Source organism: Vigna radiata, chromosome 10 (assembly GCF_000741045.1).
Source record: "Vigna radiata var. radiata cultivar VC1973A chromosome 10, Vradiata_ver6, whole genome shotgun sequence".
Taxonomy (NCBI): domain Eukaryota; kingdom Viridiplantae; phylum Streptophyta; class Magnoliopsida; order Fabales; family Fabaceae; genus Vigna; species Vigna radiata.
In genome coordinates this window covers 20,760,012-20,786,814 of record NC_028360.1, presented here as the reverse complement: position 1 = coordinate 20,786,814, position 26,803 = coordinate 20,760,012, and the positions used below count along the sequence as shown (strand labels likewise).

Sequence of the window (26,803 nt, the reverse complement as noted above, 5' to 3'; positions counted from 1 at the left end):
TTACACATTCACTTAAAATGAAAAAAAAAAACTAGTGATACATAGCTAAATAAAGACTCACACACATTGATTTTTAAAATTTTATGCTGAAAGTAATGTCATAATCTTTTATATGAACAACTCATATTTTAGAAATGATAACTCTAGTGAAAATTTCAACATTTGATATCAAAATTAATACTTTGTCTTGGCAGAAGATATAAATACAAGAATGTATTAAATTAAAAAAAAATGGTGAATGGCTCTTTACACATTTGACATGATGAGAGCTACCATCAATGCATCACTCTCTCTCATTATACTTACTCCAATCACTAATCACCCACCACCCTCATCTTCTCAAATTTCTCCAACAATGTTATTGTCTAACTAAAATTTGCTGCCAAAACTATAATCGTTTTAATTTTGGTACTTGTTCTTAGCTTTCATCCTTGCCAGCACCAATGTGTCGCGGCACATATTCCTCAACAATGAAACAATGTCTTAAAACTAACATGTCTGGTATATTATAAGAAACAAAACCCACATATAATTATGGAAATCAGAAACCAGAAAACAAAACTACAATGGCTTAAAAGTAAGAGTGAATACTGATAGTAATGCAAGTAAAAACAAAAAAGAAACATTTATGGTGCAACTTTAGTTGCTGAAGTTGAAGTACATCAAACTAGGAAAAAGCTGGCTTAACATTTTGGCATATAAATACAATATTTATGTATAAAATTGACACAGGTGGGTGGTCTCTGAGTATCTGTATACAGAGAGAAGAGAAGTTGATCCTTGGTAGCAACATATTGAAGGATAGAAAAAAAGAAGAAGCACTAATTAAATAGAAAATGATGTTCATGAGAAGGCCAATAAGCCCCTTCCCTTTGACAAGGGAGAGGAGCAGGTTGGGCGATGTAGGTAGGATATTGCTGCCCTGGCATCACCACTGAGAAATCAGAACCATAACATGCTGGAACCTGTCACAAATAAGTTTCCAAAACATGATGTTTTTTATATTGAACTCCTTTACTTGATTATGCAGATGAGATAATTTATCTATCAAATCAAGATGAATGCATTCATGAAAGTTAATAATTAATTTATAGTTCTTAACTAACACAGGTTGATGATCACAAAATGCAGAAAATGTTGCTCCAGGATCTAGAAACAGTGAATAAAAGGAAGGTTGAAAAGCATGGAGAGACTTACTGATTGTGGGTTTCCCTGTTTTGGTGTTGGTAGTGGTGGGTGCTCCTGATAGCGTCGCATCATAGATTCTGGCGTTGAGAATTGTGAGGTGGGCTTGAACAAATGTTCAAATATGGCCATTATAAGAAACATTGAAATCAAAATGGCGGTGGCAACAAAGCCAAAAGAAATAGCACTCATAGATGTCCCTAAGCTTTTCCATGGAGCTTCCTCATCAACTCCTGTCTGTGATGGACCAGGGTTTGAAGATGGATATATGTTCCATGGAGGCTTTGATCTTTCACCGTTCAAATCGCTCATGGTAGTACCTCTACCACACTCTCTATTTTTGGCCTTTCAAGATCTTTGCATTCATATATATCTGATGATAATCTCAAGAGAAACTCTATCCTGAAACAAATGAGAATAGAAAGCATCAGCAGTGTACTAAATAGGGAGTTTTTGTGCAGATGCACAGTAACAGAAGATTTGTTGAGAAGCTTTTTACAGGTACTTGTTTTTTACCACAACTAAAATCTCCAAAACAAGAATATCATGATTTGATGAACACTTGAAGTGAAGAAATTTAAAGAAAAAAAATGGTGGGCTGAGGCAATTATATTAAAGGGTAGAAGCACATGTATGCATGGCCTGATAGAAGGTTGTAATAATGATATTGAATAGAAATGAAGTGAATAGAGTAAACTTACCTTTGAATGAGGTTGAAGTGTGTTGATCCAAGAGCAGAGTTGTTTATGCTATATTGGTTGACAGAAACATGATGGTGAAGAGGTTAGCTTTATAGAGAATAGAAAATGTAAAGACAAATGTGTATGATAATCCTATTGGAACACTTTTCTATTTATGTTCCCATGTCGATGATCCTGATGCCTAACTTATTGAATACTATACCTTGTCAGAAGAAGCAAACTTTAAGAAATAAAAAAGAATGGGCCTTCTTGTCAGGAGAGCCTCAGCAACAATTTTCAATTGCTACCTTTAAAACTAAAAGTACTCCTATTTAAGCCTGGATTGTTGTTCTTAATCCAACCCTTTAAGTCTCATGAATAGTGCAAGCAATAATTTCAAACTACTATTAGAAATCACAACATTCCTTTAACACATCAATGTAATTATTGTATGCATTTCAAAACAACAGTTTTTATGATAAAAACACACATAATTATTAAGATTAAGACTAATACACCGAATGAAAGGAGATAGGAGCCTCTTCCTAACCTCTGTGATGTGAGGATTAAAGCCTAAAGTCTCTCTATGATGATGGCATAAATGTATTGAATTCCCTCACTTCCACCATAACCATTCAAATGTAATCATGAGAAAGATTGCACTGTGAATCTTGCATAATCTGATAAAATCTCCACTGATAAAAGATATTAAAAGAAGAGAAAAAGGCTGCTGCAATATCGTGCAAATACCAACTCATACATTACATGACATGATAAACCCAAAAAATGAAATGAACACAACACAAGTAAAATAGTAGTAATGATTATTATTATTGTGATATAATAAAAAAAATATGAAAAGGGGAGCGGGAGAATGAAAGTGTTTGACATCCAACAGCTAAGCAGTAGTAGAGCATTCATGATTCAAGTGAAGAAAGAAATAATTTTATAGTGAAAAAGAAATAAAGGTAGTAAAGTGGTGATGTAGACCACTTTTATTCCTCTCATGTTTGCCCAAAATAAACTGGTTAAGGGAAAACCATGGCTTTTGTCAGACTATGTATTACCATCTGTCATGTTTTATGTTAAATCACTTGCAAGTGCATCATTCATACCCAAAAAACTCAAAGTAATTACTGAAATGAATGAAGCAATAATGAAGAGAAAAATGATTAAAAAGGAAAAGCATTGAGTGAACATGTTTTTGTCAACGAGACAATCACAGTGTCTGAGGAATATGAAAGATTATCAGCAACCCCCCAAAGAAAAAGGTAAGAAAGAGATGAATTTGAGGAAGTAGATGCAAACATCACTTTCACTTTAGTGTGTGACAATCAATTGGTTTTAGACGACATTGTATGAACTACCGTCCATGATTATTCCAAATTATATTATTCCTCAACTTCTCTCAGTACTTGCATTTGAAGTAATCCAAATGATGAAATTGTGAGTTATTTGAGAAAGAATGAAATTTTGGATACAGTGTTTGAAAGTTAAAGAGGAAAGTGTTGGCCATTTTGCATGTAAGACATGTTTTTGAGAAAAGAAGATGGCCCGTGACAAGAAAGCGCACTAAAGAAAATGTCGAAAAATAGATTCAAACACCTATGTCTCCATCTTAAGCAACCTTGACTTTTACAACAAAAATTATGAACAAAGAATTTGTACATACATAGTCCAAACAAGATACCATAATTGCTTATATTGGTGAACGTGGAGGGCAGCCTGTTATGTTTTATATTTTATTATCTCTGTCATCTTCATCGCCTGTTTTTTCACCTGCTTCTTCTCATCATCATCATCATCACATCCTACTTCATGCAACTCTCTCTCACACTTTCTTTTTTATCTCTCATTAAACTTAATCTAAGCTTTACAGAATTGCAGTATAAACTAACAACCATTATCAGATATAACAGTGTCAGAAAACTGCTAACAATACTCAGATAAATGATGGGAACAGTAAAGTAAGAACGTATAAAATAAATTATAAGCTCTATGAAACTTGACTTTAATCTATATCTTAAATTAAAAATTTAAATTTACCTGTTCGTTTTATACAACCATAGTCAAAATTTATCTATTTGGTAAGGTAATATTTTCTATAAGTCATCAAGTTTAAACTTCCTAACAAACCGACATGTATATAATCTTAAATATCATAGTAAAAATGTACTACAATATTTTCCTTAATTTTATGAAACTTCTTTAAAGTCAAACTATAACTTTTTAACAATTAAATTTTAAGTTGTCACGGGTTTTCTAATTTTATCTTTTAAATAAAAAAAGTTTAAAAAAAATATTTTATTGATTTTTTATTTATGTAAATGTTTTTTCTTTTAATTTAACCTTTTTTTACTTGACATTCTTTTAAATTTATTATTTTTTAATTATAAAATAACTTATAAAATAAATAAAAATTATTTACAATAAAATTATGAAATTTATTTATATTTACAGTAAAATTATAAAAATTATTTGTTATTATCATAAAAACAATATATATTTACTAGTGATATAATATACATACGTGAACGTGTTTCCATTAGTGATATATTAGAAATTATTTTGATAAGTCAAATATTTATATTGATAGTATGAATATATTTTTTTTCGGTTAGCGAAATTTTGAATTATATGATTTAAAGAAAGCTGGTTAATATTTAATATATAAATAGTTAATAGGTTAAAAATAAAATTATTTGAGAATTTAGTGTTGACGTGGGTAGAGGAGAGAGAGAGAGAGTGGGGCGTAGGTGGTAATGAAACGAAGCGTTTTGAAGTTGAGAAGATAGCGAAAGGGAAGGGATTGAATTGAGTGTTGGCACGGTGGGCGTGGCGGTGTTCTTCCTCCGTCGAGTGAAGCTCAGGGAAACTTTCTCACTGTCCCACTCCGCCGATTCCTCCGTACTCCTCTCTTTCTCTCTCTTCCGCGCTCCACACCCGTTTTCCCTTCCTTGTAACTGCTTTTCTCAATTCTCTAATTACTTTCACTTTTAATTCTTTTGCTCCATATTTTCGTTTCATTTAGCTCAAATTTACTCTCTTTTTCATTTAATTCATGTCCTTCCCCTTGCCAAACTCTTTCTGTGTTTAGTATTATAAGTTTTTAATGGCCCCTTTGTGCATAAATTATTGTACTTTTTAGTGTGGTGATTTATTTAGCTTTTGTTTGAATTTGTTTCAGGGTGGTATTTGGTTTGAAGATAGAACATGAAGCGTAAGCGTGGGCATAAGAAAGGAAAGTCAAAAGGTACCACTAACCATGGAATGAGTGCTAACGATAACCTAAGTAATGGTGGGGGTCAAAACAAGGAAGAAACCTCTGGTTTGGATGAGTTTGGTTATGATAAAGATAACTCTGGAATGGAAGTTGACACGCCTTCTTCCACTGGGACGGATCAGCATTTTAATCTTGCTAACATAAATCCTGATGGTTCCATTGACAAGGCTGTTGGGAAATCAGTTGGGCGTGTTAAGGTGAAGCTTAGGACACCTAAAATGTTGGACTCCCAACCCACCTCATCTGATGCTCCCACACAGAGCGATACTGATAAGAGTAGCCAGCAGCATGGCCTTGAAAAACAAGGTTTGAGTGCCGAGAGAATGGAGGATAGTGCAAACTCGTTGCCTGATATGAAACTGAGTAATCTGTCAAAGAGAGCTGGTAGCATAAAAATCAAGTCTTCAAAGGTTTTGGGATCAAATGTGGAGCACACAAGCAAACCATTGTCAGCTTCCACTGAGGTCATCCACCCAAAAGAAAGAAAGGCCACTCAACATAATGCTCTATATAATAAGCAGGAATTGGATGCTTCCTTAGTGGTTGGTTGAAGCTTTGATATAGTTGTCCTTCTTGATTCTGTTTGCTGTTTCCAAGAATTACATTGTCAACTATAATAATGCATTCGGTTTGTTCTGCACAGATTATAAGGAAGGTAATGAAAATGGATGCAGCTGAACCCTTCAATGTTCCTGTCAATCCCGAAGCTCTGGGAATTCCTGTGAGTAATTTTTGCCATAACTTATTTTCTTAAAAAAAATGGATGACACCCATTTTATGTTTGGTTTCCGTTCTCTGGAGATGCTAGATATTTCTCTTCCTCAATTTCTGTCACTGAACCTAAAGTTTGCTCCTTTTACAGTGTTTTGTTTTGTTAAATTTCCTTTTTTTTTTCAATGAAGTAGTCTTCTACGTCCTGGGTACTTCCAGAAATTATTGTTTAGTAAAGTTTCTCTTGACATACTAATACTATGAAGGAAAGGTAACAGTGAAAATGAAGAGCAATTAAAGTAGTACATTCTAGTAGATACTAATTTGTTGACATAGAGGTTATATCCTACAAGGATATATGATATCTGTTCAGCCATAGTGAATAACGTGATTGATTATAAAACTTGAAACCATTTTTTTTATATATTTACTTGTGTCTTATGTCATACTTTTATTTGGGACCAGGACTATTTTGATATCATAGATACACCAATGGATTTCGGAACTATATGCAGCAACCTTGAAAAAAATGAAAAGTATATGAATTCAGAGGATGTATATAAGGATGTTCAATACATTTGGGACAACTGTTACAAGTATAACAATAAAGGTGACTACATCTTGGATCTTATGAGGCGAGTAAAGAAGAACTTTATGAAGTATTGGACTGCAGCTGGGCTATACACTGAACAATCAAAAGGGACCAAGGGTGAGACATCTATATATATATATATATATATATATATATATATATATATATATATATATATATATATATATATATATATATATATATATATAAAGGCTTTTAAGTTACCTAATAAATTAAAGATATTTTAGTAATTTAAAAAGGGATGGGGATGAGGACGGGTATAGGGACAGGAATGGAGTGGATATTTAGATACCTATTCCCATCCCCATATATGTATTAAAAATATTATCCTTCCCTTTTACTGTGCTAGGATGGAAGATATAAAGCATTTAGCAATGTAACTCTTGTCTCTGCGTTCTCTGGATCTGTTTTGCATGAAGTATGTCTGGAAATATGTCATTCCTTGGTTTTTAATATTTTTGTTATTCAATGTTTTTTAGAGGAATCTTCTGCTAGAGTAGGCTTAGTTTATGTGTAGTTTTTCCTCGCTGGCCCTGTCTTTGTCTGTGTCCCTCTACTTTTATATGTTGGTTTTCTGTGGACAGCGTAAGGAGGCGAGAGAGTGACAATAAATGATAGATATTATAATTTTTAGACTGGGAAGTTTTAGTTAAGCAGTTTGCCTTTCTGAGATTTCACTTAAAAAAGTTTAGCTCGAAAAATTACGAAGTTTTAGAATGATAATTAGTTCTATTCCATCTGGACTTTTGTTGTAAAATCTAGTTAGACCCTTTGTATTGTTTAAAAATCTATTGTTTACTATTCCTAACTTTGAGGAGTGTGGTGTGTTGTTTCCTAATCCACTGACCATTCCAATTACTTCCCATATCACAAAGTGGAAACTCTCCCCCATTCCATTGTAAAATATCCAAACAAAAGTATGATAACTTTAGTCAAATTCTACTCATCTCATCCCAGACCCATCAGTGGGTACTAGATATCTGAACATATTGGAGACAATCTGGGAAGCTCCCTCCTAAGCAAGCAGTTATCTTATTGTAACATATCTTAACCCTATCCCATGAATGAAGAACATTACTTTGCATGCATTATCTTTTTAAAACAGATGATTTTCATTTCATGTAAAATACTTTGGCATTCTGATAACAAATGCTATATGTTTTCATAATGTATCAGGTATGGAAAGGACTTCAACAGAAGATACCACACTGTCTGGTGATGGAAAAGTAGGGAAGAGTAGCCAATTGAAGCAGAAGACAAAAAAACGTCATGGGTGTGTATTCCAAAAATGCAAAATAACATTATTTATTATTTGATGTTATAATTTCTTACGTGATGATTGTTCTTAGCATGGAAATGTCTAGTTACCATGGAATTGATAATGTTGATTTTATTAAGTGAACAATATAAGTTTACAGGTAGATTTTAATTGTAGATTGATACTCTTTTCCCTGAGATTTTATACTTTGTAATTGTGTATCTTTCTTAAAGGTGCGTTATAAATCTCAAGTAAGATAGAGGGGAAGAGAAACTTTTATTTACTTCGGGAGTTGTATTTCCTTTAGATAAGTTTTGTAAAATGTATCTTTTGTTCATTTGTAAATGTAAGTGTTCAATAATGAGGAGTTTGGGACATAGAAATCCTTGCTCCCATCCTTTTAGTTTCCCTTGTATCAATGTGAGAATTGTTGATGGATTGTGGTTCATTGAAATCATATGAATGCTTACACTTCTTATTTTGCAGAAGACACCATAAACATGACTGTTTATGTGCTATCTGTGTTCTAAAGCGACGTAGGAGAGAACGGGAGGAAATTGCTCGAATGGCTAGAGGCAGCTTCGGATCTGGTGGTGATAAGCATGCTAAAGAGTTTAAGCACGAGGTATTTTATTGGCTTGTGGCATACACTTTATCTTTTGGATGTCTGGCAATTTTGAGACAGTTTTAGGGTATACATATCATGTCTCACGGGTAAAATTCTGAACTGAAATGACAAGACCGCAACAGATTTAGTTATTCTATTTAATAGTCAGACTGGCTTTATATACCTGCGTTGGTGCAAAATATAAAGCCAGTTATTATAAATCAATTTTTTTAAGTGGCGTGAAAAGGATATTCTCAAGCTTGATTTCCCTTATTACCATAGGTAACATCTGATTCCCAGACATAAAATAAGGGTCATAGTCGAAGTATTAAAGAAATCTGAGTATCTACTTCATGAAATCCAAGAATTGATTAGCTTGGCCAATAACATAAATTATTTTGTACTGCCGTATTTTTAAGGAATCGGTACAAGTAGATAGTCCTGGTGGTGAGGATTCATCATCAAATATTGATGAATCTATGGGCACTGATGGAGATGTTGATGAAGACAAAGGAGAGGTAACAAAGATGGATATTAGTGAGAAGCAGTGTAGCCCTACTGAGAGAAAGCACAATAGCATTGATGTTGATGATGATGGCAATGATGACCATGGCCTAGAAGAAGGGGATGAGGAGGAGGGGAATGAAGAGGAAGAAGATGAGGAAGATATTGAAATGAACAGTCAGAAGAGAGAGATGGATGAGACTACAAAACATGGTGGGACCTTGGCAGTGAAATCAAATGTTGGTGATGCATCTGTTCTTCACGATGAATATAGAACAAAGCAACAAGAAGGGCAAGCTTCGTCAGTCCAGCAACAGAAGAAATACAAGGTAACCAGTCATGCAAGAAATCACATGCTATATTGCAGTTGCTTTAACTTGTCACTATTTGCAGTTGATAAGTGTACTTAATTGTTCATTTTGTTTGTAGGGGTCACAAGATAAACAGCAGAAAAGTAAGCTCCTTGAGAGTTTATATAAAGAAAACCCCAAGCTTTCAGGTTTGTGTGGAATTCTTTTTCCCCAAAATAGTCAGTCTGTTTGGAGTGGACCACACTCACTAATACAGAGGACAAATTCTGCTCGTACTACTTCAATCCATGCTGCTATTAGTTCTTTCATGGAGTAACTTCTTATGTTGATCGATTCATTATTAGTTTAGTTGATATGATATCCCTTCGTTACATGGTGTATTATAGTTATAATATCTTTATAACAAGAGCAGATATTGTAATTTTGGTTTCTGTTCTTTGTTTATTTTGTATTTCATTTAACTTTTTAGATCCGCGCAAGCATATTACTATGGAGGCGGCAATTTCCTTCGCACTCAGTTTTTTCCTGCAGGGTACTGCTTCTATATCCAAGCTTTTAAGTCTGTAGTTAGGTTCAAGGCTTAGCAGGCAAGAATTTCATGGATAGATTTAAAAATTTTATACAATTATAGTTTTTCTTAATTATATGAATTTATCTTAATATTCTCGTTGGTGCTACAAAATTTACGTGGAAGAATGTGATTGAAACCCGATATATATTGTATTTATATTTTTAGACGAAGTAGGATATCCAATGTATCCTTTCGGTCTGAGAATGATATTCCGAATTTCGACAACTTCGTAAATTTCTTTTCAGTAATGCGAAATTTTAGTTTTATATTTCAAAATATAGTGTATTTCTTATTTTATACTTTGAAATATATAATTAGAAATATGATTTCTTTTAAGAATGTAAATTTTGTATTTCAAAATGTATTTTTTATTTTGTATTTCAAAATGTATAACTTGAAATCTTATTTTTATATTTTGAAAAATACAATCAGAATACAAAATTTTATAAAGTTGCAAAGTCAAAATTATGGCAAAAAGAAATGCCCTTACACTAAATTTGACATCAGGCCCATAATAGAACGTGATAAATTGAACAAATTTTAGTAGAATGAGTTTCAGCGCCATATTAAAAAGGAAAGTTTATATCTACCTATATATTTTATTTTTATCATACTTTTAGACGATAGATCTCTGCTGGTGAATATTACATAAAATATTTTCTACCTTTCCTTTTGTTTAAAGAACATAGCTAAATGATATGGTTTGAGAAGGTTTTTTCTTTATTTTAAAAGCCTTTTTTTTTAATTTTAAAGAAATAAAGTAAAGGAATGATAAAGTTAAGTTCATACAATGGGACAAAATTTATCCATTGGATTGACTCCTACATAAGCTTTGTGCTTTGAGTAAACTAAGTTGTAGGCAGATCATATTTCACCTCTCCCAAGTAAAGACCGCATGCTGGGGCCATTGGACTTGCGGAAGTAACATTCTTGGCATTCAAAATTCTTTCAACTGCAAAGTGCCCATAATAAAGTGCCCATAATGTGAGATCATTTTTTAGCCCAAACAAATCAATGTGAATATATCAAACGTGAATAGACATGAATGTATGAGTACCGTCCGGAATTGTCAAGTTTCCACTGCCAACAGCCTTGAGAACACCCACAAGTAATCTAACCTGAAATCAATTTGCATGTGTTCAGAACAGATTGGATTGAAAATGCAGGATTAAATCATAACAAAAGAAATTGAACTTCTTCCTGGACTCAATTCTAATTTAGATTACTCAACCTGGTGGTAAAGAAAGGACCGTGCTCGTGCTGTTACCACCAGGCAACGATGTCGTCTTCGTTTGCCAAATCCTACATCTTCACTTGAAGTCGTTACTTTATCAATGCATGGACTTGAACTAGGAGAAATGTCAGTTTCAGAGTTGCTAGGGTAGCCACGAAGATCACTACTAACTTTATTATGTCGTTCTCTATCCATTACAGATGGGAAATATGGACTTTCAATTACCTCGGTGACACTGAGTTCATCCAAAGTTCTAATTGGTGATTTTGCCTGTAAGCGAGCAATTCTACGTCACATTTTGTTGATAATATAAAGAAAAACATGAGATGTTTTAGAACAGAAACAAGACATGCTAAAAACACCTTAGAAAGAAGCGTACAGTGCATTAAACTAAAATGAATCCTTTAAATGAAAATTCAAACGTGCTACTATTTGATTACCGTGATGCTTTTCAAATATATTACTGCGTACTGTGAAGTCCTATCATATCCCTTAGAATCAGATGAATGTAGAAGAGAGTTGAATGGCAAACAAGGTTCCACTTTAAGTTAGACAAATTATTAATTAGAATTTTATGGATTACTGTTCACACAAATTAGAGAAAAAAAAACAACCTGACAACCAGCTGCCCTGAAGGAACTAAAATCATGGCATCCAACAAGAACCCTGCATGCTTCCTGCATGGATATCATCAATAACTTGCATAGATGGAAGATTGACAATCTGATAGATATACGGAGCTGTTAACTAACTTGCATAGCTGGAACATTAAGATCCTCACATACATGCCATGCTCGATCTTTCTCAAAGGTTGACAAAGGCTCTGGCCCAGATAGCAAACGATAGAAGTATCTGAATTGTAGTTCCAAATAATGAGCAATTACTTCAAATGATCACAAACAAAAAGAATTCTATGGAAATGCACGGAAAAGTAGCTACTGTCAGAAATCCTAGATGAACCTCAGTAACTATTACACAAAAATAAAGAACAATTTCAAAAGATCAAGCAGTTCTACTCCATTCATAATCCAACAAATATACTTCACAGACCAAGTAACTCCTCCATTTATAATCCAACAAATAAAAGCTAAGAATGAAAGTCTTGCATCAAATAGAACTATAGAAAAGCCGGTGATGGTATATAATTGCAGCAATTGATAATCTACGCATGAAAATCAAGATTCTGAAGAACTCACGTTCGCTCTTGTGCTTTAAATCTGGCATGAAAATCAGACGGAACACGTCGAACATCAATAATCGTTAAGTCACTGTCATGCTTCTAAAATAAATCAAATTGCCAAAAAACAAGTCAGAAGCCTTTGAGAAACAGTTTAGGTTTTCAAAACTGCAACTCCAACTTTGAGTACAAACAAACACGAAGTTGATAATAAATTTGCTCTTAAGAACATACTCAATAGTTCATTAATCTTCATGCAATAGTTTATACAGCCAAAATTCGATAATAACAAATATTAAGAATCTGCACAGATGAAAAGCTGTCACAAACAGAAAATCTCCTGGGTATGCAATAGCATTAGAAAATTCCACATTGAATAGAAAAAAAAAAGTGAAAAAATAAAATAAAATAACTCCGACATTAGCTGTGGGTCTGTGGTGCAAGGTTTTGCCTCAACACGCATCATGGAGACAGTTCAGAATAAGATTGAACTGAAATCACAAGGTGATGGAAAGTAAATTACAATTGTATCTGCTTTATCCAAGCGAATTACTAAAAAATTGCAAGCACGCATTCTTTGCAGCTATCTTCACAGTTTCTTTCTTCTTCCACGTCATGTAAGAAGATCAAACATTTTGTCAAGACAGAAGAAGCAATGTATTTATTTAAAGGGTAAAATGTGTTTTAAGTCCCTAACGATTTGGTTATAATTGGTTTTAGTCCCTCGTTTTAAAATTTATAATTTTGCTCTAATATTTTTAAATGTGACGGATTTGGTCGGTGTCCAAATAATTTATTTTGATTTCAGCACAAGAAGAACATACCTGCAAGAAATGGTTTACAGCCCTTCCAACTACAGCAGGTTCATGAGGTGGCAACTACAAGTTTACAATGACCAGATCAGCAAACATATATTGATTAGTATAAAAGTTAGGGTTTATGTAAGATACGGACCACTTCACCGGGCTTCCTTTTGCTGGTCCGTTGAATATCCACATGACAAACATTTGACAAAGCATGAACTCCAGCATCCTGCATTTCCATAGAACAGTTTATTGGACTGTATTGTATTGCATTTGTAAACTGTTTGTGAATAGTGAGTGACATGAGAGCGATACTTACAGTTCTACTTGAACAGGAGACAGAGACGGGCTGGCCAACAAATTTAGCAAAAGCTTCCTACAAAACAACAACACATTTGATTTTATAGTAATAATTGATGGAAACGGCGATGCGATGTTGTAATCTGATACCTCGAGAGCTCCAACGACGGTACGGCAAGTGAGCTGCTTCTGAGAACCGGAGAAGCGAGTGCCGATATACTCGATTGCAAACAAATAGCGTTGAATCCCATTTTTAGGGTTTTGATTCATCTCTTCTTCTTCTTCTTCTTCTTCTTCAATGTGACTGGGATGCTCGATTTTAGATAACTTGGACGGTCGATTGTTATAACTGCCCTCCAAATCCACCGAATGCTTCAAACTGTGTGTCATTGAAATTTGAAATTTCAATCTCAATGCAAAGGGTTTCTGTTTCTCCTTTCGGCTTCCCACCATACTTACCAAATCAAATTCGTTCTTAAATAATAATTGAAAATATAATCTTTTAATATTTCTCAAATAAAAAATTATTTTAAAATTATACCCTTAACTTAGAGATCAAAAAACAAATATGGAAGAGAGATAATCTGATCCAATTAAATTAAAAATAAACACGATAAAAAAACATTACATGGTAATTATTATGCTAATTTTAGTCCCAAATTTTAAATTTTTTCTAATATGTAAAAAACTGGCCCATATTCTATTCTAGTGCTATAAATCAAGTATGTATTTTCTTAACTAAGAAGACATTCTACATTGCATAAATGTAATTTGATGCTTATTTTTCTTTTATTCATGTTCCTTCCATTAAACCAAGTGAGGAGAAGATAATTGCGATAATTACCCATGCAAGAGAGACACATATAAGTGAAATAAAAACATCATAAATAAACATCATAAATAAACATGTGAAAATTATAAATGGATTCACCTGTACTTTTCAGACTCGAGTGTTTCTATCTGCAACTTACTCCTTTTTCTCCCTACATCTCCTAAATTACCATTTTATCCTTTTTTTAATAAAAGTCAAATGTAATAATGATTGTATTAATGATTTGTTAACCACTAATACCTCCCAACTACCAACAACCATCCTATCTCGTGCTATAAACCCTAAAAACCCTAACACATGGACCTCCTTCTTCTTCGTTCTTGGTTTTTCGTTGTACTTATAGACAAGCATTGAGTTTTCGTTGTCCTTGCACTCACATACATTGCATTGAGTTCTCTATTTCATACTACTAAGTTGACTAATCAGAGTGGTGGTTGCTGGTGCGAGCAAGAAGAACGGTAACGGTTGGTGGTGCGAGGAAGAAGAAGAAAAGGTCGAAACAGGTTAGTAAAAACGCATTTACGAGTTGCGTTCAGTACTGCCGCATTTCGAACGGCGTTCGCGCTTAACCGCACTTCGAGTTGCGGTTAAGGCATGCTGCATTTCTAACGGCGTTTTCTTGCAGCCGCATGTCCGAATTGCGGTTTTTCCTGCAGCCGCATGTCGGAGTTGCAGCATCACCTAACCGCATTTCGTGTTGCGATTAATTTTGGTCGCACTATGAAGTGCGTTTTTACTGTAGATGCATTATTTTTTTCCTGCATTTTGTTCGTTATGTGATTGTTCTGGAATGTGATTTGATTTATATATATCTGGGATGTGTTATGCATGATGATTTGATCTATATTAGTAGTTTGAAGTTATGGATTATGATTTAAGTTTGAAGATGAATTTAAATCTGATATAAATTTGAAAGCTGTGGGAATCAAGACACGAACCATGCCCTTTCAGGAGTGAAATCTTATGTACTGTAGTGTTCTCTTTATAATTCTCTTATGATATTAGTGTTCGTGAGATAAATGTTATGTCCTGTAGTGTGTTTTGTAGTTTAAAAATGGATTTGATGCACCCCGTGAAGAAGTAAAAGCCTAGTTTCCTGAGATAGATTTCTCTGCTTCCTTTGGATCCACTAAATATAGTTTGATAGCCTAAGACAACCATTTTATGCAAATATCTTACTGGTAAAGAACTTAGATGTTAGCTGCTAACTTCTTTTGTATAAATTCCTGTGCATGCAATCAACTTTAACACACATTAACTTTGTTTTCTTTGTTTACTTTATTTGTTGTTAATACGAAATATGGCTTGGTTTATGACACTTTGTTTAGAACAATTTTGTTCTTCAGCATCTATAGTTAGGTTCTGTAAGTTTAAAATTATATTAACTTGTAATATATTAATTTTATATTATTATTATATATTAGTGTATTTTGTGATATATTAAGAAAATAATATTTTCTAGATATAACTTAGATGTATTGTAATTTAGAATTACTTGGAAATTTTATTTTTTTTACGATATATTTTTAATAAAATTTACTTATTAATATCTTAGTTATATCTTAGTAGTTTTTTTTTGTTTAATTTTTGAATTTTTTTAATGTAGGTTGTATTTATTTGTATAAGATGGATAACTATCCATTTTTGTATTCTCAAATGAATTCTGATTTTATGTCGGAATTTTCTTCCTTCATAAACGAAGTCGATGAGGGTGATTACACAGATAAATTTTCTACTGATGAAATATTCCCATCACGCGACGATATTGATTGGGTTCAGAAGATTGCATTTCAGCTTGGATTTGTGGTCGTCATCATAAGATCTGACACAACAACTGGTGAACCTCGAAGAAAGACATTCGTTGTGTTAGGCTATGAAAGGAGTGGGAAATATAGGAAGTATAAGCAAGACGTGCAACCTAGTGTGTCTGGAACGAGAAAATGTGAGTGTCTGATGTGTGAGTAAAATGTAATTGCATTCATATCTTAGTTTAGGTCATTTGCATAAGTAATTGCATTAATTGAAGGATTTAGTCATGCATTATCTCTGTTTCGGATGATACACTGGGATTTTGTATTTTTCTTGTAGATTGATGATTCTAAGTGTCAAAATCACAATTTGGGAAGAATTGATGTCTGAGATGAAAAGATGAAACAGAGAGTTCAACAACCGAGCTGTGAACAGTCTCACAACCTGTGGATTTTGCTTCTAAATGCAGTGCAAAACAGAGAGTTCAACAACTGAGCTGTGAAAGTTCCCACAACCTGTGGAGTTAGCTCGACAAAATAGAAGACAAAACAGAGAGCTTCACAAGTGAGTTGTGGTTTCTACCCCAACCTGTGGATTCACGTCAGGAAAGAGAATTAAAGCAGAGAAGAACACAGGCAGACTGGGGATTTTTTCCATGGGCTGTGAAAGTTTCCAGGAGCAGTTACTAATATCTTTTATGACTGATTTAAAGAGATTAAAATTAAGGAGAAATTGAAGGAAGTTATTGAAGGGAAGTAACTACTCTCCTAAAAAAGAGGAATTAGTGGAAATGATGGGGGAGTTGGAAAAAAAACGTGGAAGGGGAGATAAAAGTGGGAATTCACATGGAGACGTCTTCCTCTTCATCTTCTTCTTCTGTAGCTTTTTCATATTTTTTGTTTTTTGAACTTCCTTTACATTATGCAGAACTAATTTTCCCTTTGTTAGAGGATTGATCTAGTACTTTTGATTATACTTTCTGAACCTTTTCAATTGATGTTTGTTTAATTTTAATTATCCTTGTGTTCTATTTATGTTTTAATGTCTATTCTATGAGCAGTTTCACAATTGGGAGATTGGTAATTGCTTGCGTTTATAAATAGAACAGATTAGATGTTGTCACAATTGGGAAATTGGACACAACTAGTTAGTTTGAATTGAGATATGATTGTTCTTCATGATCTTGTTGAATTTGTAATTGGCCCAAGGGATTGGGGATTCAAATTCAAGGGATACGTTTGCCTACTAAGGGTTTAGGAGTAAACAAGCTCTAAATAAACTCAAGTGGATAATTATAATTTACACATCGATTGAAAAGGGGAGGAAATTATATGAAAAGGTATGAAATCAATTCTCTAACATTGTTTATATCATTTGAATTTCCATCACTTGTTTATGTTCATCATTTTACTTGATAAATTTTATTGCTCAAAATTAAGTAAGTTAGTAAACCAGTACTCAACTCATTCAATCCCAGAGGACGATATTTTGTTACTACAATTACGATTGGTACACTTGCCAAATGTATATCAGTGTCCATTTAAGTTGAGGGGTAAACCTAAAGGACACAGTTGGGTGTTAAAGGTTATGTGTGGTTATCACAACCATGAATTAGCCGAGACTTTGGTCGGTCATCCTTATGCGGGGAGGTTAAATGCTGCTGAACAGTCAATTCTTATTGACATGACTAAGAGTCAAGTTAAACCCGCAAATATTCTTTTGACTCTTAAAGAACATAATGAAGATAACGTGACAACTATAAAACAAATATATAACGCGAGATACACTTACAAACGATCTTTGAGAGGGTCGAGAACTGAAATGCAACAGTTGATGATGTTGTTAGATAAAGACAAATACATCCAACATAGTAGATGTTTGGAAGATTCTGACGAAGTAAGTGACCTATTTTGGACACATCCTGATTCAGCGCACCTGGTCAATTCATTTAATATTGTGTTCTTAATGGATACGACGTACAAGACAAACAAATATCGTCTTCCGTTGCTTGAGATCGTTGGAGTCACGTCCACTGGTTTGACATTCACAACCGCTTTTGCATTGCTTTCAAGTGAACGCCAAAATAATTTCACTTGGGCATTGGAAATGTTTAGACGATTACTATTGACAACAGAGGGCGGTCCACGAGTTGTTGTCACTGATAGAGACATTGCTTTGATAAATGCCATTACCAATGTCTTCCCTAAGACATATCGTATGCTTTGTACATTCCACATTATGAAGAATGTGAAAGCGAAATGCAAGATGTTAGTGGATAATGCTGAGGCATGAGATGGGTTGATGGAACTATGGCAAAATGTGATGGATTGTGACAACCAATCCAATACGAGACACGAATCAATGTCCCACTCTTATTAGTAAAAATTGTGCATCCAAGCAGATGCAACAAATACGCCCTAGCAGCGCACTCCCAAAGCTCCTGCTGAATGCAATCATGGTAGACCTCGCGGAGCCAGCTCAACCGCACTTTTGGACCGCGTGACTTCTTCATCTCGGCTGAAGCTTTGACGCGGTCGACACCAAGCAAGTCCATAAGATGAGATCGAGCCTCATCGTACTCTAGGTCCTCCACCTCACAAAATTGCCCCATGATAGGTAGGTGGAGCAGACTGTGAACGTCATCTAATGTGACGCTCATCTCGACTACCGGGAGGTGGAAACTGTTTGTCTCTAGGTGCCATCTCTCCGCAAGTGAAACGATCAATCCATGATCAGCATACTCCTAGGATAGGTTAACTAAGGAAGCCAACCCCGACCTGGATATATATGGCTCGATAGCCTCATGATACATTCCAAAATTTTTTAATTTTTTACCATGGCTCCTCAATTGAATCTCCCCTCGATCCTTCATAAAAACACATAATTATATAACAAAAATAAATAAGCAATTAATCAGAAATTAACATTTAGGTTGATTGCCAACCTGGCCTTGCCATATGGCATATGCAACATGCTGGGAATAGTGTGCAAGGAGGTGTCATGTGGACCTCCTGGAAATCCATCATCTACAACTTCATCTCCATCTTCATCTTCTTCTTCACTATAGTCATCCTACTCTCGAACATCCTCATGCTGAACATAGTCCTCCTCACGATGTCCCTGCTGTATAGACTCCTCCTGATCCTCATAATCATGCTCATCAATGACGTCTGTGCGATTTTTCTCTACGCGTCTTCTACGAGCAGATGCCGTAGGTCGTCTCCTTTCATCATGTGATGAAGATGATGGCCGACCACGAGACGATGAAGCCTCTCCATGGTAAGATGACGCGCCTCTAGTTCTTAACATTTCTATTACTAATTATATTATTAACAAATTATATAAAAAATTAAATAATTATATAATAATAAATAACGAAAAAAAATTATTCAAAAACATAAATAAATAAAAATATATTAATAAAGGATTAAAAAAATTAAGAAACAATAAAAAACAATAAATAAATTAAGAAAGTTAAAATACATACATAAATTACGCAAATTATATATTCTTTAATTAAATAAATACGTTAAAAAAATTATATATTAAAATCAATTTCACAAACAAATAAAATAANAGTAAAAAATACATACATATTAAATAATATATACAAAATTTAAAATAAAAAAATATATATTTAAAACAGAATGAAAAAAAAATGCAAAACCCTAAAAGTGCATCATCGCAATGCTTAGACACCTCCCTCTGCCGCACCTCGCAACCAACCGCACCTCAGGCAACCCACTTCCTCTGCCGCAGCTCGCAACCAACCGCAACTCAGGCGCACCCCCTTCTTCTGCCGCAGTTCGCAACCAACCGCAACTCAGGCGCACCCCACTTCCTCTATCGCAACTCGCAACCAACCGCAAGTCAAGCACCCCCTCTGCCGCAACTCGCAACGCACCCCCTCCTCTGCCGCAGCTCGTTTGCCGCGTCTCCCAATTGCGGCTAACCATAGCCGCATCTCCCAAATGCGGTTACGCACAGCCGCACCTCCCAAGTGCGGCACCCCTCAACCGCGACTCTGAGTTGCGGTACTGTTAAACCGCGCCTCCAGATGCGGCCCACCTCCCTCTGAACTCATCAAACACCCAACCCCAACCCCTTTTCATCCTATGGTTCCTCTCAACAACAGATCTACTCCAAATACCATAATACATTTCAAGAAAATATGTAACTAACCTGATGCGTGCTAGAAGAAGTCCTGGATCTCACTGCCACCAGCCACGAACAAGAGAAACGAGAAAGGAGAGTGTTCTCTTCTGTGTGCAAGTTTTTCTTCTATGTGTGCAAGGTAAAAAGAAGGGGGGTGTAGAGGTGGAAGACTGGTCTTCTGAAATGGATGAGAAAGGAGCATTGGAAATGACAATCACGAGCTTTTTCAGTCTTTTTACATAATCAAAATATTCTCTCATGGATAAAGGAAGGATAAAATCGTAATTTGGGAAGTGCAAGGAGAAAGGGGTGAGATGCAGGGAGAAACACTCTTCAGACTCTATGTCAATATCTGCCACCAGACCTGAAATAGGATTCTCCAGTTTTATAATATGTCAAATGAATTGCATGGTTGGAATCATATGCAAACTCAAGTAGGTCGGAGATACTGAATAATTAATGCAAAATATCTGATACAGAATAAATTACTTTTTCTCAAACATAGAGAAATTATTGTTAATTAATATTTTATAGAATATTAAAATATTAATAAGACATTTCTTAGCAAATTATTCAACTTTTTTTTTCTTCCACAATTGTTTTACAACTTCCAGTCATTTTAAAAAGGTGTTTTTAGAATATACTTTTCTACATTCCAAAAGATTTCTTTCAAAATGAGTAAGATATAACAAAATAAAAAAATAAAAATTGAGACGTAGAAAAAACACCCTCAATTTAATTCACTAATTTTGGTATTTTGAATGGAAACATAATTTTTTTATATGATTGTCCTAATAGGTTAATAGTGAAACTTTTACTATAACATATATATATATATATATATATATATGACTTATAAGAAATTAAATAAGTATGAGTTCACTATTCCATAAATTCATAACTCAATAGATTCATTTTAAAGATCGTTTGCGAATGGCAAACCAAGTAATATAAAATGTGGTCGTGGTTATCTTGTGAGCATATCACACAAATCATGGTCATATAATACTAAGAAAGTCAAACTGCATGTCTGTAACTCTAAAATGCCTACTAGCACAAGTAAATATCATCGGGCTCTGTTTTCTCCTCTGGCCCTCCACCAATCTTGCTATCTGAATCCTTGTTTTCCAGAGGAATTGAGAGAAAGATTCTTTGTAAGTTTGACCAGACTACCTTGCATGGCAGCACTCGATTGAATCTCTGTTTTCTTCTCTCTTGGCCTGAAAGTATTCTGCATAAAGTAAAAAGGCAAAAATACGAAAAAGTCAACATACGAACAAAAGAAAGAAAAATGTTTCTACAGCATGCAAGGGAGAATCTAATGACTAACGTAACATAGTAGCATTACAATAGTCCAGTTGGGTGTACTTGGGGCAAATCACATATTTTCTATGCTCCAATTGCAGAAATAACAGAGAAGCATTGTGCCGATCCAAAAAAAAAAAAAAAAAAACTAAGAAGCACTTCAGACGATGGAAATGGAACTTACTTGGTAATTGGCATTACCATATGCTCCCTGTTCTGGCCTTGCATGCATTGTTTTCTTCTCAGAACGAAATAACCTTTCTCTGTTCTCATAAAAGTCAAAATCATCCAAGAGAGATGTCTTAGCCGAATAATTTTTAAAAATATTCAGCATCTCCAGACCCTCCTTCAGTCCAATCTGCAAACCATATAATTACAAATTTAATTATACACCACTTGTAACAAAACATGGAGTCAATAACTTTAACGACATTTATATGACCAAAGTAAATGTGATATATGGACAATCAGACTTTAACAGGTTAATCTATTTTAAATTATCCACGTGAGAAAGAGAGAACAGAGATCAAATTATTTCAAAAGTAAGGTTAACAGGTTACTTCTTATCTTTCTTTTATCTTCTTTTAATGTAATGATAAAAAAAAAAGGTTGATTTCAAGAACTATTAGACAGAAGCATAAAAAGGGTTACCTCTTGTGTGTCCCTAGTGAAAGTTACAGGCTTGTTCTCATTGTTTCGAAGAATGATATGCACAAACTGGTTGTTGGGAACATCTTTTATTATGTGCCACTTAATTGGGAAGAAACCATTGTACTTGTCAAGTTTCCAAAAGTTCATGTCTTTTTTAAAGTCCACCGGCCCAAGCATCTCAGCCACTCCAACAAACTGTCCGCTAGCATTAACCTGATTTGACAACGAAATACATCTAGGATCAAAGTTATAGTAGCTGATAAAATTGTTGTGAACGAAATTATATTTAAATCATAGATATTCCAGATAAAATTTGGGAGAGAATTTGTTTTGGAGTTATGATCAGCCAATCTTGAAAAAACATTTATTTTCGCACTTATTAGACATAAATATAAAGGAAAAAACTAACTGACGTTCATGTTCTTTAAATGAGCTTTTGAAGATAATATATCCCCACTAAAGAGAACCAATATAAAATAAAACAGAAGAAAAGATATAACAGTACGTCAATATCTAAAACTTGAAAGAAAAAAATGAAAAACTTGTTTTTGTGTCAAACTTCTGCTGAAGAAAATGAATAAAGAGTGAGAGACCACTAGTGAACAAAGATTTGAACTCACTGAGAAGAAAAGGAATACGGGACACTTCGTGTCTGTCTGTCTCAATTTAGCTTCTGAATCAAGGTACGCTGTGTTCAACTTCCTATTTCCGTTTGGAGTACTTGTCCAAACATTATATTTAACACCCTTATGAACGTCGTCTTCATTAAAAGATTTAATCACATAAAATTTAGCAGTTTCGTATTCAGTTTGGAAATCTGACAGGTTATATTGGTCTCTAGATATTGTGGTTTCAAACTCATCATTAACAATTGATGGTGGTAGAAGAAAATAGTTGTAATGACCCCGAGGTCCCCGAGTCATTTCCTTTGACGTTTCAGATTCTCCATTCCTAAATTTGTCATTTGAAACAGGTCGATCATTTAAACTAGATACTCTCCCATTTGGTCTGTTGGTAGAAGAAGCATTTTGAATGTAGTCAGAAGAATTTTGCCTGTAGTTTGTGGGGGGAAACATATGACATCCTGAGGTGTCTGAAGATGAAAGTTTTCCTACGTGCTGCTGATATGTAGTTGGAGTGGTAGCTGCTGTAAAATTAGAATGCATATGAGGAGCCTGCAAAATAAGCATTCACATGCTCAAGGAATTATAGTGAAAATATAAAACAGAGAGGGGAGTTTTGTTTACCCATTCCATATTTAGATAAGTATATTAAATAAAAGTAAAACAACAGATGCAAGAAATGACAAACAAGACCGAGGAGAAAATTTTCGGTAACAAAGTATCCAAAAAAACTTAAAAGGGTGTTAATGAAGACAATAATAACTTTCGAAGTATTCTTCATCAAAGCTCAACACATTTAAAAAACAAATAAATAAACTAGAAGCAATGATACCTTATGATATAATAAACAATCTGAAACATCATAATCTTCCAACTTATTACCTTGTTTATAATTTTGATATCTTTTTGTGTATTAGTCACGGGCTTATATATTGTGCTGGTTAAACTCTCATTTCTGTGTGTAGACTTGAAGTAATTCGGCTTCATTGGACCAGGGGATTTTGGATGAGTTTTTGCAATTACAGAATCCTTGACAGTTTGGCTCTGCACACCACTGGATGTTGGGACTGATGCATAACAAGGCAGAGCTTCTGATTCATTCACACCTGGTAGTTGAAAATTCTCAGTCTATGAGATATAAGATTGATGATCAACCGAATGCCCATCCAGACCCACAATAGCCCTGATAACTAAAGGTTCTATCAATAAAAAAACGTTTCATTACACAGTACAATGTTCATAAGTTTAAAGCATTCCAAGTTAGCTCATAAAATATCTGGTATCAAAATGTATCCAAATGAATAAATGTTTATTTTAATGTCTATATCAAAAATCATTACAGCATTAACCCACTGCTTAACAAACAATATCAGATAGCCTTCTTGTCGTCAATGCTTATGTCAAACATAATAACACCTCCATCTAACTTTCATAGATTAGCATATTTAAGTTTGAACCAAATAAGCAAAAATTTCAATTTTAATGTAATGATCTATATAATAAATATCGTAGTGCATTTGCATAGGTTAAGAATCAAATGTTAAAAAGATCAAGTTAAGACTTCATTTAATCCTCGAGAAAGTAAAATATTATTTTCAGTCTTGATTATAATCCTCATTTAGTATTCAGGATTGTTTTGCATAGTTAATTATAAAAATAGAGCAATTTCTACGACAGATACATCACTATCATTATCAGCAGCATTTTAATTGGACGAGGAACTATTTTATCATCTTTCCTCATAACTGTTAGGTGTAGGATAAACACAATATTCCTCTCACTCTTGAGCTGCCTCACCTGCAACGCCAGCATCGTCTCCAGAGGAGGTCACAAATGATGTTGAAACCGATGAGATACAATCTTTTCTAGAAACCTGCAGAAACATTTTCATAAAATATAGTGAATATCATGGCATCATGAGACAGATAAAGGTCAGAAACAAAACTACAAAAAAATGCGTGTTATTGTTAGTCTCAGTTGGCATTCATGGACAGTTATAAAAGTATATATATATATATATATATATATATATATATATATATATATATATATATATATATATATATATATTATTAAGTCCACAGTGTGATTTATATATGGTGACCTCGATGCAACAGGCTGACAGGCTGACAGCCAATCAAGTAATTGTAAAAAGTTCTCCATAATTGATAAGAACTACATTTTATCACATTCAAGTAACTCTATAAAGGTATGGGTCTGAAACAATATAGTTAGACAAAGAGACACTTACTTAATGTTTTAAATATAGTACATAAAAATACTTTCGATATGTAAATAACCAACATGACAAAATTCTCAATTGAGAATTAAGATTTTGATAATGTACTCTGTAAAAGCAAGTCTATGAAGCTTTATAGTTTTCCTATTCTCACAAACCTTACAGTAGAATTCTAAGAAACATATATCTTAAATAGTTAAAATAACCAGTTAAATCTCACGGAAACAAATCTCAAAAAAATGTCATAAGTGTTGCTCTATTTATGATATAAGTTGGTTCTTTTTTCTAATTTACTTTTACTTTTTTATGACACTGTCGTTAAGAAGTGCATAAAGTTTATTCTAATGCAGAAGACAAGCTATCACTCAAACAATGTGGTTTACTGTTGACATTTCAATAGAAAAGCTTTGCAGCAGTTGTTTATTAAAGAGAATCAGAAACTAAATTTTGAAAGAAGAGCAGAGTGAGACACACATTAATATTATAGAAAGACTTAGAAAGTAGGCATACCACATATTCATCCTTCCGCTGCTGACTATGATTTGTAGTTCCTTTTGTAGTTCCTTTAGGGACGTATTGAACTGTATCACATGGTTAAGTATATCATAAATCATAAATAGAACACAAATATCTGAAACATGTCTAAGAGAGAAAAAAAATCAACAACAATTTAAAAGTTATCAAAGTATAAATCTGGAGGAGAAAATAAGCAAGATCAGTGATAATTAAGAAGAATTATAATTAATTTAATTTGTAGACATGTGTCCTTTTTAATTAATGATTCTTACAATTTGACTAAAGTTTTGACTGAGTTACTACTCTCAATCTTATTACTTACCATCAAAAGCACACTATTAGACTATTGTGCGTCCTACAAATTTAGAGTCTATATCGTCTAATAAAAGAAAAACCTAAAAATGTGATATTTATAATAGACAACTTAGTTTTGGTAATAGATATATTTTTGTCCTACAATGGATTTCCATAACTCAAGTTGTTGGGACTAATACAAAGTGTAGTAAGGGGAAAAAAATTAACAGCAGTCACCCACTCACTGCAGAAAATCTGATACCCTGTAAGATGAATACAACAGATAATGTGGCAAAAGGTAAACATACTGAAGAAGTGGGATGCCGATGAATAAACTGATTATTACTTGAAGGAATAATAATAATTTAAAAAAAAAGAATAAAGGTAAAATAAAAGAAGGATACGTTTCTGGAATCTCTTGCCACGGTCCATGATGAATGATATATGAATGTATACGATAATGGCGAGGCTGAATCGGATGGAGAAACAGAGATGTTAGATAGAAGACGAAGATGCGTAGCCCACCATTGATGGAAAAATTGAATGTGTTATTAGGTTAGAAGAGAGAAAATTGAAAGGTATAAACCCTAGAAATAGAAGAAAGAGGAGATGGTGTGATAGTACAATTTGGTTTTTCCTATGTTGATATATACTCATTCTATGTCTTATTATGTAAACATCAAATCATTCATAAAATCAGGAGATAACTGCCTTCGTAATTTACCAATGCTGCTTTCTTTCAGTTCCAACAAATATTCTACTAATCAATAATATATTTATCATTTATAACAAAAGATACATTTTTTCATATATACTATAGTAAGATTATTTTAACTATTTAATATTTCATTCTAAAAAAAATAAAAATAATTATTAAAAAAATTCTGATTATAAATATATATATGATATTGATAATTATTGTTGTAGAAAAGTAGGATATTTATATTAAAGAACACACTTAAAGATTTATTAAAATCTATTTTTAAACTGACAAATCCCTAAATAATTAATTTGGTCTTTTTTAAAAAAAATTTAAATATTTAAGAAACAGAAAAATATTTTTAAAAGATCTTAGTTACTTCATAAAAAATATTTCATTTATTGTTGTTGGAGTACACTGTATTTCAATTTTAATAATTAATTTAATAATTTTATTATTTAAGTAATATATTTTATATTTAACCATTTTTTAGAAATTAAAA

The 26,803-nt window shown here is 33.5% G+C and overlaps 5 protein-coding genes across 10 annotated transcripts; 2 read left to right on the top strand and 3 right to left on the bottom strand.

Moving 5' to 3' along the window:
• Positions 1–567: 567 nt before the first annotated feature.
• On the bottom strand, positions 568–2,144 carry LOC106775390. Of its 3 annotated transcripts, XM_014662511.2 has the most exons (4): positions 2,089–2,144; positions 1,887–1,934; positions 1,198–1,587; positions 568–965 (listed from the first exon to the last, which is right to left on the bottom strand). In XM_014662511.2, exons 3-4 carry the CDS (start codon positions 1,495–1,497, stop codon positions 822–824), a joined length of 444 nt encoding a protein of 147 aa, XP_014517997.1. In that variant the 5' UTR covers positions 1,498–1,587; positions 1,887–1,934; positions 2,089–2,144; the 3' UTR covers positions 568–821. The 3 variants fall into 3 exon arrangements, with proteins under 3 accessions (XP_014517997.1, XP_014517996.1, XP_022642910.1); XM_014662510.2 differs by lacking the exon at positions 2,089–2,144 and having other exon boundaries at positions 1,887–2,048; XM_022787189.1 differs by lacking the exons at positions 1,887–1,934; positions 2,089–2,144 and adding an exon at positions 1,702–1,831.
• Positions 2,145–4,579: 2,435 nt separating this feature from the next.
• Positions 4,580–9,793, top strand: LOC106776199 (bromodomain-containing protein 4B). Of its 2 annotated transcripts, none has more exons than XM_014663578.2 (8): positions 4,580–4,772; positions 5,053–5,690; positions 5,792–5,869; positions 6,325–6,568; positions 7,649–7,745; positions 8,217–8,355; positions 8,757–9,170; positions 9,271–9,793. In XM_014663578.2, the coding sequence occupies exons 2-8, from the start codon at positions 5,079–5,081 to the stop codon at positions 9,466–9,468; spliced, it is 1,782 nt and encodes a 593-aa protein (XP_014519064.1). In that variant the 5' UTR covers positions 4,580–4,772; positions 5,053–5,078; the 3' UTR covers positions 9,469–9,793. The 2 variants fall into 2 exon arrangements, with proteins under 2 accessions (XP_014519064.1, XP_014519063.1); XM_014663577.2 differs by having other exon boundaries at positions 4,580–4,824.
• Positions 9,794–10,422: 629 nt separating this feature from the next.
• LOC106775249 (tRNA pseudouridine synthase A) lies at positions 10,423–13,691 on the bottom strand. 3 transcript variants are annotated; one of them, XM_014662344.2, is made up of 10 exons: positions 13,388–13,691; positions 13,257–13,313; positions 13,089–13,166; positions 12,959–13,012; positions 12,154–12,236; positions 11,710–11,809; positions 11,572–11,634; positions 10,955–11,227; positions 10,781–10,841; positions 10,423–10,675 (listed from the first exon to the last, which is right to left on the bottom strand). In XM_014662344.2, the coding sequence occupies exons 1-10, from the start codon at positions 13,688–13,690 to the stop codon at positions 10,572–10,574; spliced, it is 1,176 nt and encodes a 391-aa protein (XP_014517830.2). In that variant the 5' UTR covers position 13,691; the 3' UTR covers positions 10,423–10,571. The 3 variants fall into 3 exon arrangements, with proteins under 3 accessions (XP_014517830.2, XP_014517831.2, XP_022642816.1); XM_014662345.2 differs by having other exon boundaries at positions 11,743–11,809; XM_022787095.1 differs by having other exon boundaries at positions 12,154–12,233.
• A 3,395-nt stretch (positions 13,692–17,086) lies between these two features.
• On the top strand, positions 17,087–18,227 carry LOC106775005 (PKS-NRPS hybrid synthetase CHGG_01239-like). The gene has a single exon (XM_022787019.1). The coding sequence runs from the start codon at positions 17,214–17,216 to the stop codon at positions 18,108–18,110; it is 897 nt and encodes a 298-aa protein (XP_022642740.1). The 5' UTR covers positions 17,087–17,213; the 3' UTR covers positions 18,111–18,227.
• A 2,614-nt stretch (positions 18,228–20,841) lies between these two features.
• On the bottom strand, positions 20,842–26,256 carry LOC106774551. Its single transcript, XM_014661583.2, has 8 exons — positions 26,006–26,256; positions 25,302–25,372; positions 24,350–24,425; positions 23,435–23,658; positions 22,550–23,104; positions 21,930–22,142; positions 21,463–21,636; positions 20,842–21,204 (listed from the first exon to the last, which is right to left on the bottom strand). Exons 1-8 carry the CDS (start codon positions 26,031–26,033, stop codon positions 21,082–21,084), a joined length of 1,464 nt encoding a protein of 487 aa, XP_014517069.1. The 5' UTR covers positions 26,034–26,256; the 3' UTR covers positions 20,842–21,081.
• Positions 26,257–26,803: the final 547 nt, after the last annotated feature.

Coding starts and splice junctions, on each gene's coding strand:
- LOC106775390 (XM_014662511.2), bottom strand. CDS start 1,497: ATGAGCGATTTGAACGGTGAAAGATCAAAGCCTCCATGGAACATATAT. Junction 966..1,197: donor AACAGGGAAACCCACAATCA/GTAAGTCTCTCC, acceptor TATTTGTGACAG/GTTCCAGCATGTTATGGTTC.
- LOC106776199 (XM_014663578.2), top strand. CDS start 5,079: ATGAAGCGTAAGCGTGGGCATAAGAAAGGAAAGTCAAAAGGTACCACT. Junction 5,691..5,791: donor AATTGGATGCTTCCTTAGTG/GTTGGTTGAAGC, acceptor TGTTCTGCACAG/ATTATAAGGAAGGTAATGAA. Junction 5,870..6,324: donor CCGAAGCTCTGGGAATTCCT/GTGAGTAATTTT, acceptor ATTTGGGACCAG/GACTATTTTGATATCATAGA.
- LOC106775249 (XM_014662344.2), bottom strand. CDS start 13,690: ATGGTGGGAAGCCGAAAGGAGAAACAGAAACCCTTTGCATTGAGATTG. Junction 12,237..12,958: donor CTGTAAACCATTTCTTGCAG/GTATGTTCTTCT, acceptor GATTTATTTTAG/AAGCATGACAGTGACTTAAC. Junction 11,228..11,571: donor TCAGGGCAGCTGGTTGTCAG/GTTGTTTTTTTT, acceptor GCTCGCTTACAG/GCAAAATCACCAATTAGAAC.
- LOC106775005 (XM_022787019.1), top strand. CDS start 17,214: ATGTTCATCATTTTACTTGATAAATTTTATTGCTCAAAATTAAGTAAG.
- LOC106774551 (XM_014661583.2), bottom strand. CDS start 26,033: ATGGACCGTGGCAAGAGATTCCAGAAAC. Junction 25,373..26,005: donor TGGCAAGAGATTCCAGAAAC/GTATCCTTCTTT, acceptor CATGTGATACAG/TTCAATACGTCCCTAAAGGA. Junction 23,105..23,434: donor ATATCAAAATTATAAACAAG/GTAATAAGTTGG, acceptor CTTATTTTGCAG/GCTCCTCATATGCATTCTAA.